The sequence below is a fragment of the Microtus ochrogaster genome, chromosome 24, assembly GCF_000317375.1.
Source record: "Microtus ochrogaster isolate Prairie Vole_2 chromosome 24, MicOch1.0, whole genome shotgun sequence".
Classification (NCBI taxonomy): domain Eukaryota; kingdom Metazoa; phylum Chordata; class Mammalia; order Rodentia; family Cricetidae; genus Microtus; species Microtus ochrogaster.
Genome location: NC_022024.1, coordinates 30,754,453 through 30,768,849, shown reverse-complemented (window position 1 = coordinate 30,768,849; position 14,397 = coordinate 30,754,453). Strand labels below are relative to the sequence as shown.

Below are 14,397 nucleotides of genomic sequence, written 5' to 3'. Positions count from 1 at the left end.
AATTATAACATTTAAAAATGGTTTGGAAAACTTTAATTCCAGCTACTGAGGAGGCTGAAGCAAGAGGTTTGCAAGTCTGGGGCAAGCCTAGGCTATACTAGTGTGCTCAAGGCCAGCCTGTGCAATTTAGCAAGATACTATCTCAAAATAAAAATGAAAAAGAGCTGGGGTTGTAACTCAGTGAAGAAGTAAGTGCTTGCCTTTATCTTCAAGCCTCTAACTTAATACCCTAGTTATGGGGTGGGAGTTTAAAATGGAAAATTTTATATTATATATTACAACAAAAATCAAATTTTTAATCTCTGAATTTTACAAATGCAATGATTATTTTTAAAGATTTTCAACACACTTAAGACAAAAAGGAAGTACTTTTCTTCTTAGTTCCATGCTAAAGGGATATAAATCCACAAGCAACCAAGGACCCAGGTCCACAATTACTGGATCAAGTACCCAGTCCCCCAGTGAGTTTATCCATAAATATATGGTCCCTTGACTCATGTTGTCTAAAACAGTAATACCTACCAGTCGTGTCTTCTAAGATTAGTGTTAGGACAACTATCCATGAGCCATAAATCAGAGCTGGCCCTCCTCACAATCCAACTTTGGACAAACCACCGTGATACTCAGAGCCCAGTTCTCCCACTGTGACTGCAGAGCTATGGCAATCTACCACATCTCTTGGGTGTTTATATTTTAAGTTATGTATGCTGACGAGTACTCAGAACACATACACAGCATGAGATCTGAGAAGAGGAAGGTATTTTCTTACCATTTACTCTTTTGTATGTCTTAATCTACTTCATGAAAATCTCCTTGTCTCATTGAGATCTTAAGGAGCTCTTCTCTCATTAGAGTCATCAAATCAGAAGAGGCACAAAAACAAAACAAAACTAAGAGGCTGGAGCGACAGCTCAGCAGGGCACCCACTGCCCTTCAAAATACACAAGTTTGCTTCCTTCAGAGGACCCAGTGCCTCTGGCATCAGCAGGCACCTCCACTCAGTCACATGTACACACCCCCACACAGACACAACATATACACATAACTAAAAATAAATCTTTTTTAAGTACTTTGAAAATCATCAAAATCAATCCTTTTTTGTTTTTATTTTAATTAATTAATTTATTTATTTATTTTACGTCCCAGCTGCAGTTTCTCCTCTCTCCTCTCCTCCCAGCCCCTGCCCCCAATCCCCCTTTGTTCCCATCCTTCAATCCACACCCATTCCGTTTCTGCTCAGGAAAGGGCAGGTCTCCCATGGATATCAACAAAACACAGCATATTACACTGCATTAAGAATAAGTGGCTGGGAGGTGGTGGCGCACACCTTTAATCCCAGTACTCGGGAGGCAGAGGCAGGTGGATCTCTGTGAGTTCGAGGCCAGCCTGGTCTATGGAGCAAGTTCCAAGACAGGCTCCAAAGCTTGTTTCTACAAAAAGAAGCAGCATTTCCCCATGCATTAAGGCTGGGCGAGAATCCCCAGTACTGAGTGAGGAGCAGGGTCTCAAAAGTCAGTAAAGAGTTAGAACAGTCACTGTTCCCACTGCTGGGGACACAAGAGGACCGAGCTACAAGAAGGGCTCATGCGGGAGGTTCCCGATCTCCCTGAGAAGGGGAACTAGAAGAGAGTTCATGAGTGGACTGAGGGAGGGTGGGGACAGGAACATGAGCCATCAGATTGGGAGGGTGGGGACAGGAACATGAGCCATCAGATTGGGAGGGTGGGGACAGGAACATGAGCCATCAGATTGGGAGGGGAGTTACTTAGACTACTAGAAGCAGGGAGGGCCTTTGGGGGTGAGGTAAAAACTTAGCACAAGGGAATCTCCCATGAATCTACAAGGATGACCGCAGTTAAGACACCTAGCAATAGTGGGTATTTTAATTATTTTAAGTGATGAATGAAGAAAGTATTCTGTTTCAAATAAACTGAAGTGGAGCTGGAAAAATGGCTCAGCAGTGAAAAGCAATGGTTACTCTTCCAAAGGACCTAGGTTCAATTCCAAGCACCATATGGCAGCTGATAACTATCTGTAACTACAGTTCCAGGGGATTCAGAGCCCTCTTCTGGCCTCAACAGGCACTGCACACACATGATGCAAAAACACACAGAGCCAAAGCACCCATGCACATAAAATAAAGAAGTAAAAAATACCGCATTGGAGGAACACTGACCTGACATTACGAACTGTTGTTGCAGTGTTTGGCTGTAAGCAGTTGTTTCACACTGTCTTTCTTGGGGAAATAAACAGTATCTCTGACTGCTTCTCACAAGCCTTCCGTATCCCCCAGAGCGCAGGGCTCCAGAGAATCATGAGCAGTTGGGAAGCCTGCTCCAATCACAGAGCCACACCAGAAAGTGGAAACTGTTCCGTCAGAGTGAAGTAAGATGGCCTGACTTACGAGAATTTTGTTTTTGGCCGCCACTAAGATTTCAGAGCCGTCTGCAGACCAGGAACAACATTTCACCATCACTTCCACGTCCTCTTGAGGGTCTTCTGAACTCAGGAAGAACCGCTTCACGTTAATGCTTTTCTTCTCGTTTGCTGATCTCACATCCCAAAGCTGTTTTCAAAACAACACAATCACTTTACTCCCAGCCCACACCTCTGGAATTAAACTAGATTACACGTCACACAAACGGACTCTCCTCATGAAATTTTCTACAAACATCCGACTTTTTATGAGGCTTTTAAATTAAAAAGTCCAGATTCCATTTCACACCAAAGTTAATTGAGCTGCACATAGTTTGGCACACCTGTAACGCTAGTACTTTGCGGCTGAGGCAGGAGGATCATGTGTTTGAAGCTAGCCTGGGCTACATGAGATCTCATCTCAAAAGGTAACTGGGCCTGGTACAGTGTGGAGTGGCTGAAGTCGGTATGAACAGTAGAAGCCTAGAAGCCTCACAGCTGGCGGCTGCTGCCCTCTGCTGGGCATTAGCTGAGCTTCACCTCTACCACTGACGCAGCAGGAAACTATTCTGCCCAGGGCCTGGTGGGCATCCAGAGACAGAGACCCCAGAGGGAGGAACAGCTATCCTGAGAGGAAGCAAGGCTTCCGCTGTGCTTGGTGGGGCTGTGCAGCGCTGCAGAGCTAACCAGCTCCTGAGAAATGGGGCACGAGGTACACTAAGCCTTATTCTAGAGCAGTCAGACAAGTACGACAAGCAACAGCCTCTGAAAAGATAGCTGTTCTCTCTGCTCATCAAACCTGGAGCAATGTCCTGGCTTCACAAGGGCTACCATGTCCCAGACCAAGGGCTGGCCACACACACACACACACACACACACACACACACACACAAAGCTGTCTGACCCTAACACTTTACCCGGGGACAACTGCAGCTCCACTGTGTGAAATAAAACAGGAGACAGCAGGCACTGATAGGTTAGTCTTCCTAACACACGGGAAAGAAGGCAGGCAAGATGGCTCAGTGGTAGGCGAAAACACCGGCTGCCAAGTCTACAACCTAAGTTCAAGCTCGAGGACCCTCAGGATGAAGGGAGAAGTGGCTCCCCCAAGCTGTTCTCTGAGCTCCGAACACTTTACGTACATACACATACACACACACACACACACACACACACACACACACACACGAGTAATTTATGGACACATCACACAGAATCGAGAAATCATACTGTAAATAGGACAAACAAGGCACCATTGCTTAGGTCTATAAAAACAAATAAACAAACAAACAAGCTGACACAGCTGAACTCACTACATCACTTCTCCGCCTGACTCAGTCCCTCGCCAGCCATGATAAAATCTCACACATCGGGAGATGATCTAGACCACACCACTGCATTCTGAGACCACCGACTGTACCCAGGGTCCCTGTGCACCCTAAGCCCTTGTGCGCTTTAACTAACAATCTTTAAATAAAACATTTTAAAATGTTTTCTCATTAAGGGCCAAAGAAGCACAAGCTTGTCAACATGATGCCGTATCACAAGCTTAGGGAAAAATCCCAGAGCCTTTGGGGCGTAAAATACTTTTACAGCTCTTATTCCCTCAGACGGGAAAAGCTCCACCAGGCTTTGGCCTTGACACACTGTTATCTAGCATCGTTTTGCAGGACCTCTGCTTTCTGCATGTCATTGCGCGAAGCAGCCAGTGACACAGACTTAACAGCACCATGGGGAAGCCATCATCGACACAGGCAGCTCTCCCCAAGAGTGTAGCGATGCCTGTCCCCACTGCTGGTGACACTCACACGTGAATACTAGAAGTCAAACACCTGCCTCTGAGCAACACGACATACAAATTTCTCAGCTCGGGATTTTGCACTGACCACGCTGCTGGGATCTGCCTATGTGTCCATCAGCTGATGGCTGGTCATAGGAATATAGTGCATGTATGTTCCTGACGAATGGTGGTGAATGCAGATGCTCGGGACTGGCAAAGTGCTGAGAACGAGTGACGTTCAGACCACGCCCTCTAAGGCGAGGGAACAGAGGGAGTGGAAAGAATGCAACGGCCAGAAGACAGGGAGAAAGGCAGCAAAATGCCATCTTCTGGGCAAGAATGCAGCCAGCAATCACAGCATCTGCTGCAAAGGCCTGCACTGAATCTGCACAAGAATGGACCTGCAGGCCAATAAAACGGCTCAGCTGGAAGAGCACAAATCCGACAGCCGGAGCTCATTCTCTGGAATCAACTGTGTAAGAAGCAGAGAAACAACTCCTACAAGCTGGCCTCTGGCCACACGCACGCGCATGCTGGGGTCCACGTGCACACCCAAAAGCCTAGTATAGTACCCCACACATAGTGCTTGGAATGTAATATATACCTAAAGTTAAGAATTTAAACATTAGATTACAGACCGTTCAAAAATAACAGTATGTCAGAGAGTCTTAGAAGCTGAAGGAAAAGGCTCTTTTCTACAGGTAGATAATGAAGCTATGGTTTAGATCTAGAAACTGCAAAAGGCTTATGAGCTGCAGGTATGGCTCCCCGTCTGTGGCACTGTATCAGGAGGTTTGGAGCCTTGAGAATGGGGAGGGGGGGGGCACTAGGGGCTGGAGAGATGGCTCAGCAGTTAAGAGCACTGGCTGACCTTCCAGAGGTCATGAGTTCAATTCCCAGCAACCACGTGGTGGTTCACAACCATCTATAGTGGGATCGATGCCCTCTTCTGGTATAAAGGTGAACCAAGCAGATAGCACTCATGCATAATAATCTTTTTAAAAAAGATAAAAAGAAAATAACTTAAAAAAAAAAAAAGAGGGGCCTAGAGGAAACCAAGTTAGGAAGGTGACAGTGGGACCCCAGTTCCTTCCTGTCTCCTTGTTTGCTTCCACGACACTGTTTAGGTAAGCAGTTGCCTTTGGCACACACTCCCCGCCACAGGCAGAGACAACAGGGTCAGGACAAAACCTCTGAAGCTGCAAGCAAAGACAGACCTTCCCTCCTTCAGGATGCTGATCTCAGGTATTGGATCAGAGTTCTGGAACATTATGAACACCAACAGAAACTTGTATCTAAACCAAATCCTAAGGATTCCTCTAAACTTAGACCCCTCTACTCTGTGCAAAAGCTTACCTTTAACGTCCCGTCAGCTGAGCAACTGGCCAACAGCTCGTCATCCGGGGAAAACCTGCAGTGGTTGACTGAATTTGTATGGCCAAACATAGTGTTGCGGCATTCTTTTTGATTCAGGTCCCAGAGCTATTTGGAAAGGAAAAAAAGACGTGTAAAAACTAGCCAGTACTGGAGAGACTGGTGTGGTGAAGACACCTACCGTTCCAAGTACGTTGAAGGCTGAACAAGAAGGGTCACTGGAAGCTCCAAAGTTCTAGAGCAGCCCAGGCACCTGGCCCCTTTAAAAATATAATTAGTTCCACGACAGGCTCCAAAGTCACAGAGAAACCCTGTTTCGAAAAACCAAAAAAAAATAAAAAATAAAATAAAATTATAATTAAGGCAGAAGGAGGAAGTGGAGACTGGAACAGGTGGTTCCGACGTTAGCGAGAGGGAGATCCGGGCCTGCATATGTGAATCACAATGTCAAAGGATAGCTCTGGAAATATATACTAAATGGGGGCTAGAGAGCATTTGCTGCTCTCCCAGAAGACCCAAGCTCAGTTCCTAGCATACACACCGGAAGCTCACAACAGTCTGTAATGCCAGTGCCAGAGAATTCAGGGTCCCCTTCTCTGGCCTCCATTTGCACCCACACATCCACACAATTAAAATTAATTTAAAAAGAGAAAAAAAATGAATCTAAACTAAACAAGGAAAACCAGTAATTGTACTCAGTTCTTCCTCTTCATCTGAGGTTTTGGTTCACAGCAACACAAAGATATCACACACGAAGATAAACTTGTGGTTAATAACAGGGCAACTTCTGGATCAGCATCTCAATCCACTACAGGACTTAAGGCCTGGGGAGGCTTTTAGTCTGAACACTAAGTTAACTGAATAATTGCTGTTTATTGTTAACAGGGTGGTTTAGAATCATATATTTAACTGGCTACAAGAATCAGTAAGCACTGTGTAAATTATATCCCTACTTTCAAATGCTAGGTTATGAAAATGGTCTAAGCAAAATTCACATGTTTCTAGGACTTCCCAAACCTTGAGATAACTAACCAGACTAAAAGCTATATTAACAGTCCTAAAAACTTCAAAACCTATACCATAATATAGGAACTACAGGGGTTAGAAGATCAAGTCAAATAACTCTCCAGTAAGCCACTCAAGAAATCAGAGACAGTCCATGAGACAAGTAATTCTATTTGTCTGGGAAACCAACAGTATGAAAAGGAAATGCAAGAAAAGAGAGTTTTTAACAGAATAAAATGGACAACCACCAAGTGTCAATTTTATTTGGATTCTGATTCTAATAATATGGTAGAAAGTATAGGTTTGAGACCACATATAAGAAAATTAACACAAGCCAGATATACAAAACTCTTGTATAACGCAGTGTCCAGTGTCCTGAGACAATCCCTAACAGCAGGGTCAAAAATAAGGAACTGACATGAACAGCAGGGTGCAGTGGTGGTGCACACCTTTAATCCCAGCACTCAGGAGACATAGGTAGGCGGATCTCTGTGAGTTCGAGGCCAGCCTGGTCCAGAGGAGACAATCAAAGGAGATGCCCTGGAGTGTCACAAAGTCATCTGCGTCATTTTCATAGCCACACTCACTTTGAGGAAGAAGTCGCTCGAGCCGGTGGCCAAAAGGAGGTGATTGCTTTTGTTGGTGAAATGGCAGCAGTTGACTTGTTCTGAGTGCTCGTCATAGGTGTGCACCAGCTTCCCAGTCGCAGAATCCCAAATCTGAAGAGGACAAAGGAAATAGAATACATTATTTCCAAAATAACACAAAAGAAAGAGCAAACGGACATCACTCTGCAGGTGTTATCTCCTATGAGGACAGACGTCCCCACTGAGCATGACACTGTGAATCTCCTTCCTATTCGCTAAATACGATGAAATTCTCCTTACTTTAAAAAGTTAATCACAAAGAGCCAGGCATGGAGGCGCACACTTTTAATTAATCCCGGTACTCAGGAGGCAGAGGCAGGCAGAGCTCTATGAATCGCAGGCCAACCTGGTCTACAGTGAGTTCTGGGACAGCCAGGGCTACAGAGTAAGGCCCTGTCTCAAAAAAAAAAAAAACAAACAAACAAGAAAACAAGATTTCCCATGTTTATGTGACAGCAGCAAAGAAGTGGAGCCCGGGGCTAGAACTGACGTCAGTGTGCTATCGGTAACTCTAGGGACGCTTTCTGTTGGTTTGCCTTGTCTAACTTTGATGTGATGATTTTTGTTATGTTTTGTTGTTATCTTAGACGCCTGCTCTTTTCTAATGAGATACAGAAAGGGAGTAGATCCGGATGGAAAAGGAGGTGAGAAGGAACTGGGTGGAGAAGAGGGGAGGGAAATATTCTTTAAATAATACAAAAAGATTTGGGCTTAATGATTTAAGAGTACATACTACTCCTCCAGAAGATGCAAGTTCAGTTCCCAGCACCCATTTTAGGAGGCTGATAAATGTCAGCTCCATACATAACTCCATGATAACTCCAGCTCCGTGGGAACCAAAGCCCTTTTCTGGACTCTGCACACACACACACACACACACACACACACACACACACACACACACACGACTAAACAAAAATAAATCAGAAAAAAGATGAACTGTTGCAATTTCCACTCAAGACGAAAATGATTTTCTACCTTAATTTATTTTTACGTCTCTAAGTATTCTGCAGGTACACGCAGTGTCCACAGGAGTCCCCGGGAACTGGAGTGACAGGGATTATGAGAGGTCACGTGGGCGCTCCGCCAGGGCAGTGAGAGCTCTTAACCACGGAGCCCCAGCCCAGCAGCGTACCTTGACTTTTTTATCCACTGAGCAGGTTGCTATGTAACTGTCATCTGAGGAGAACGCACAGCAAAGCACTTCGTCTTCGTGAGCTTTGACCTCAAGAAGTTTCTCTCCTGTCTCGGCTTTGAACACCTGCGCAACAACAGGAAGTCTTTGTCACTGTAAACCACTCGTCCATAGGGCACCATTTATGAAAACACATCTCTGAAAGTTCTTAATCACTGTTATTTTCAAAACAGAAATGAAAGTTAGGAAAATGACTCAAAATCAGAATCTGTCAGAATTTCCTAAGTGTAAGCATAAACAGAAGTACCCGGGAAACACAGCCTGCCACTTACACAGAGAGGACCAGGAGGTGAGTGACCACCCACCTGGAGGGGCACCCCTCTCTCTAAACCCTCCATACTAGGGCAAAACCCTGGATTCCTCCCCCACCTGCCTCGGCTTCTCTAGGCAACCAGCAGGTGAGTTTCCTGCAGGTAGGCTGCTCCAACACCCCACCCCATCCATCCCCATCCATTGGGTCCTGCAGAAATATCCATTGCTAAGTGTTGTTAAATGTCACTAAAAAGAAGTGGTGAAATACAGCTTCAGGTCTCGGGATTAGATTGACAAAGTCTAAACAATCAAAAATGCTTTCTTTAGGGATGAAAAAAAAAAAAACAAGGCTATAGATAGTTTAGTAATAGAGTACTTCCCCAACAGGCACAAGACCCTGGGTTCCATCTCCTGCATAATCAGGGGAATTTTTTTAAGGCCAAAATTAATATAATTAGTAATCAAGTACTAGAGAAATGAGTACACAGCTATGACCGTGAAAGTCCAAGCTATTCTCAGTATAAGGGCTGTACCGGTTTGATTCTGTTTTCTTCATTTGCAGGCAGGGAACAAATGCAGGGGAAAGGCACTCGTTCATTCGCTCGTATTTTCCACAAAGTGAGCAACAAAGCACCTCTGGCAGTAATCTCTTCTATCTCCCACGACAGCCCAAAGTCTGTCTCAGTCTCGGACAATCTGCTCAGCCAGGGGCTTCCAGTGGACTTCTGCTTGCTGATGCCGTCAGCCTGTCTGCTCAGCCAGGGGCTTCCAGTGGACTTCTGCTTGCTGATGCCATCACCCTGTCTGTTAAGAACTGTTGTCTTCTCCTTGCCCGTAACTGGCAAATGGATGGAGTCCAGGTAAAGAGTTCCTCAATGTTCCTGGCAAGCTTGAACTACTAAAAACAGCTACATCTTCAACGTTCTGAAGAAGCTTCTACGTTCAGAGTTTCACTCTTCTTGACTTCTAAATTGCCATTTTCCTAACTTAGTATTTAAACATATTCTAATCTGCACAATTGGGCCGCATGCCTCTTCCGGTTTTTCCCACGAGATGTGCCTTACCTGTAAGGTCCTGTCGGCTCCACAAGAAGCTATCCTCTGACCATCCTGAGAGAAGCATGCGTGGTAAACGGCATCTGTGTGGGGGCGGACAACGAGGCGCGAGAGGTTCTTGATGGTTTTCTTGTTTCTAAACACAGTGAGACATGAAGAGAAATTCAGTGACTGAGGATAAAAGTCATGCTTTCTTTCAATACTAAGTGTCTTTAACATGGCTGTATTTCTCCCACATACAAAATTCTTGGATTACTGACTGCAAATGACAGTACAGAACACCTAAAGAACAAGGTAATCCAACAGAAGTGACGTTTTTAAGAGAGGTACTATCTTGCATCAAGTCACCTGGTGTGTGTCACAAATGTCCCACTGAGTTAAGAGAAATCTGCATGATCAAACACATGCCACTTTCTATTTTCCCTTTTTTAAAAAAAAAGGATTTTACTTATATGTGGTTTGCCTGCACGCATATCTGAGCACCGTGTACATACAGCAACCACAAAGGTCAGAAAAGGCATCGTATCCCCTAGAACTGAAGCTACAGATGGTTGGGAGCTAAACCAGGTTCTCTGCAGCAAGTGTTCTTAGCCACCGACCCATCTCTCCAGTCCCTCTATTTTCTTTTGATATATTAATGTAATATATGTAAGCAAAGCTTTTTTTTTTTTTTAAATGTGCAGCCCAGGCTGGCCTCGAACTCGTGATCCTCCTGCCTCTGCCTCCTTCAGCAAATCCTACCGGCGTGCGCCACCACAACCGGCTAAGCAAAGCTTTTTTAAGAAACATTTTTAAAACTGAAGAAACCTTGAAGAATAAAACTCACACTACACATGACAATCACCCACCATTATGATAACAGACTTTTAAAACATTTTCCTCTAACTTCACTCAGAATGGGGCTGAGCCATCAGCCGGGCAGTGTTGGCTCTCAGGAGGCAGAACGGGCACATCTCTGTGAGTTCGAGGCCAGCCTGGTCTACAGAGTGTGATTCAGGATAGGCTCCAAAGCTATCCTGGAAGATTCCTGGTCTTCCACATCCACAAGCTGACACATGCCATGCATGCGCACCACACATACAAACATGTATACACTCATGGATGCACACCATAACACATATAATCATGAAAAGAAAAAAAAGACTGGAAATGCTTTTTTAAAAAGATATGGAAGAAGATATGGAAGAATTAAATTAAATTCATTAAATAAAATCTGTACAGCAAAGAAAAGTAAAAGTGACTTTATAGGCATCATCTCATCTAAATCTTCATTAAAGTAGTATTTCCTTCAAAGGACTATTATCTCCATTTCACACATGAGAAAGTAAAGTGTGGTTCATTCAAAGATCATAAATGACAATGTTTTAGTATGGAGACGCAAACCTAGGTAGATCTGTGGCTCCAAGTCTATCGCCATCACTACCACCCTAGATGACAGCAGCATTTGACATTAATATTTAGGATGACCTTTTCACCCATTTCTAGGATCTGTGACAATGGAATTATTTTCTCCTACGCTTACTTCTCTGGAACTTTCCACCAAGCTGGAACATTTATCAAATTTTTAGAGTAGTTAAATCTCACAAGGGTGTGTTTATTCACCACCAGGAAAAGAACGATTAATAATGGAGTCTGTTCTCTCCAGCAACTCACATCCACTCCAGGTAAAGCCTTCCACTATCCACCTCCTGCTTGGCCTGCAGCTTTGCTTGTTGATAGACTTCGGAAGTTTCTGGCTCACAGAGGCCCAGCTGTACAATGTTAGGAAATGGCTGCCGTCCAAGAAGGTGTCCATTTAAAGACAAAAACTCTTGAAAATTCTCACAGACTGCACAGTCCTAGGATAAACTGAAATCTGTTAGACACATGGCCAGAGCAAAACCTGACATCTTTTTCCTTCTATGATCTTGATATTTTAAAATCTAAATGAAATATTCCCTGCATGAACTGTTTCGCATTCTCTCTCTCTCTCTCTCTCTCTCTCTCTCTCTCTCTCTCTCTCTCTCTCTCTCTGCCTCCTGGCTGTTGCTCACATGGAAGCTCATTGTCTCAACATGTAAGCTGACAGTCACGGCTTCAGCGGTGCCTCCTGCATGCCTGTATGTTCCTTGCCCTGATGGTCATGGACACGCCCTCTGAGACCGTATGCAAGCCCCAGTTAAATGCTTCATTTTATAAATTGCCTTGGCATCTCTTCACAGCAAGAGACAAGTACTTCAGACTGAAGTAGTTACCAGGGACTGGTATTGCAGGACAGGCTGCCCATACCTGCCCATACCGGATGTTGGAGAAGTACGGAAGACAATGGGACTCTGGGCTAGAGAAGCAGCTGAATGCCACGGCTGAACTTGGAAGACAGCAGTGCCGAGAGCAATGTGGACTATGGAAGGCCAACTCCACAAGTCTCGGAGCAGAACAATATTAGCAACTAGGTTGGAGTCTATTTTTAGATATTCTAGCAAAGAATGTAACTGTTTTCTTGTCTTGTCCTATAAATCTGCCTGAGGCTAAGTTGAAGAGTTTTGGACTAATTTCATAAAGAGATTTCAAGAGAAAGCAGGGAAAAAGGAAATATTGAATCTAAAAATAAATAAATAAATATACAGTGATCCTCTACTGACTGTTAACTCAAGAATAAAAAATCTCATTATCACCAGGTGGTGGTGGCTCATGCCATTAAATTCCAGCACTCGGGAAGTAGAGGCAGACAGATCCCTGAGTTTGAGACCAGTCTGGTCTGCAGAGTGAGTTTCAGGGCAGTCAGGCCTACACAGAGAAACCCTGTCTTGAAAAAACAAAAAACAAACACAAAAAAATAAATACTAAGGTTTCACACTAATATGTACCTTTTCGTCCAATATATGTCTGTATTCCACAAATTCATGAATCAGATGGGCAGGCCCAACAAGTTCCGTTTTTGCTTTAATCCAATCCAGGGAAAACATTAACGCACGAAGTTCCTTAAAAATAAAGAAAAAATAGTAAGATGGGGGCACTGTTTAAAAAAACAAATGAGAATTTTAACTAGAGCCTCATTATCCCAATACTACTGAGAAACACTTTGCAGATATCCAAAATTTAAGGCCAGAGGAAAAATGGTAAAATGATCACATAATAAAATGGGCCCCACATCTTAACTCAAAAGAAACTTTAGTTGTACAAAGGATTTAAACAGAAAACAGAAAAAAAAAGTTTTGTTTTTTTGTTTTGTTTTGTTTTTTGGTTTTTCTTTTCTTTTTTTTTTTGGGGGGGGGCAAGGTTTCTCTGTAACTTTGGAGCCTGTCCTGGAACTAGCTCTTGTAGACCAGGCTGGCCTCAAATTCACAGAGATCCTACCTGCCTTTGCCTCCCAAGTGCTGGGATTAAAGGCATGTGCCACCAACACCCAGCAAAACAGAAATTGTTAAAAAACATACAAGAGATCAGGTAAATTATTTTTGTAACTCTGAGGCACAGGGAATCTTCGCAATCATGACACAAAAAAGAAACATAAACACATGTACATGTGCTCACATGTGCAAATATACATACACAAACACAGGCACACACTTAACGATAAAAATTCAAATATTCTACAGTAAAAAGCAATACATACCTTAAAAATATACAAATAAACATTACTATAACACATAAGAGTAAGGCTTCATATGATTCTTTATTAAAAACCATAATGAAACAATAAAAGATAAATGCCTACAAGGAAAAAGAAAAACCAGGCAGATGGTGAGCGGCCTCAGATGTGATGCCACACACCTAGATTCCTAGCACTCAAGGGGCTGAGGCAGGAGGATCACAAATTTGAAGCTAGCCTGGGCTGCACAGAAAGACCTAATAAGGTAAATGCAGAAAGAAAAGAATGAGAGCTAATTCACAAAATAAATGTATATATAACCAATAATCAAAATTTTACCAGTAATCGAAGTAAAGGATTTACCACTTCTATAATGTTGAACTGCTAAGACTGAAGGAATGGTAAGAATACTGGCTACAGCTGGGTGGTGGTGACGCCTTTGATCCCAGCACTCAGGAGGAAGAGGCAGGTGGATCTCTGAGCTGGAGCCAGCATCCACATCAGGCAGCTCACAACCATTTGAAACACTGGTTCCAGGCCTGGTGCCATTTTCTGGCATCCCTGGGTACTACTGCACACACAAAATGCACATATACACAGACGTCAAAACACTCATACACAAAATCATTAAGAAAAATAAATGAAAAACACATTTACAATACATGAAAAAAAGTAGAGTGAACTAATTTTCAACTGTGTCATCTTACTTTGTGCATATTGGCACTGGCCATGTGATAGGCTAGGAAATTGTACCAATACATGCAGTCCTCCTGATCTGGAGACAGAGCATGTGGCTGGTAATACCTCTGAAACTGAGTGACCATCTTCCTGTGTAGATCCTGAAACACAGATAAAAGATGTCTGAGGACACAAACAAGGTAACCTAAGCAGCACAGTGTCTCCCATTTCCAAAGCTGAAAAGAAAATCTCCCCACAAGCTAGTTACTAAAGGGAACGTTAGTGGTTTTACAGTGGAGAAATCCAGTAAATACCCCTTTAACCAACATCTACAATAATCAGCAATCAACATCTACATTATTCATAAGACACATCAACCTCAATCTCACAGGGTGTGAGAAAGGCACAGCACCATTTCTGTGCAA

The 14,397-nt window shown here is 43.6% G+C and overlaps 1 protein-coding gene across 1 annotated transcript in view; it reads right to left on the bottom strand.

Moving 5' to 3' along the window:
- Apaf1 (apoptotic peptidase activating factor 1) overlaps nucleotides 1–14,397 on the bottom strand; it is a 66,770-nt gene that overhangs the window by 33,220 nt on the left and 19,153 nt on the right. The window contains exons 10-17 of the mRNA XM_005358175.3: nucleotides 14,002–14,133; nucleotides 12,570–12,683; nucleotides 11,377–11,561; nucleotides 9,733–9,859; nucleotides 8,357–8,482; nucleotides 7,162–7,293; nucleotides 5,552–5,677; nucleotides 2,405–2,566 (exon numbers count right to left, since the gene is read on the bottom strand). Coding sequence (XP_005358232.1) covers nucleotides 2,405–2,566; nucleotides 5,552–5,677; nucleotides 7,162–7,293; nucleotides 8,357–8,482; nucleotides 9,733–9,859; nucleotides 11,377–11,561; nucleotides 12,570–12,683; nucleotides 14,002–14,133 — 1,104 coding nt within the window. The remainder of the gene's footprint in view (nucleotides 1–2,404; nucleotides 2,567–5,551; nucleotides 5,678–7,161; nucleotides 7,294–8,356; nucleotides 8,483–9,732; nucleotides 9,860–11,376; nucleotides 11,562–12,569; nucleotides 12,684–14,001; nucleotides 14,134–14,397) is intronic.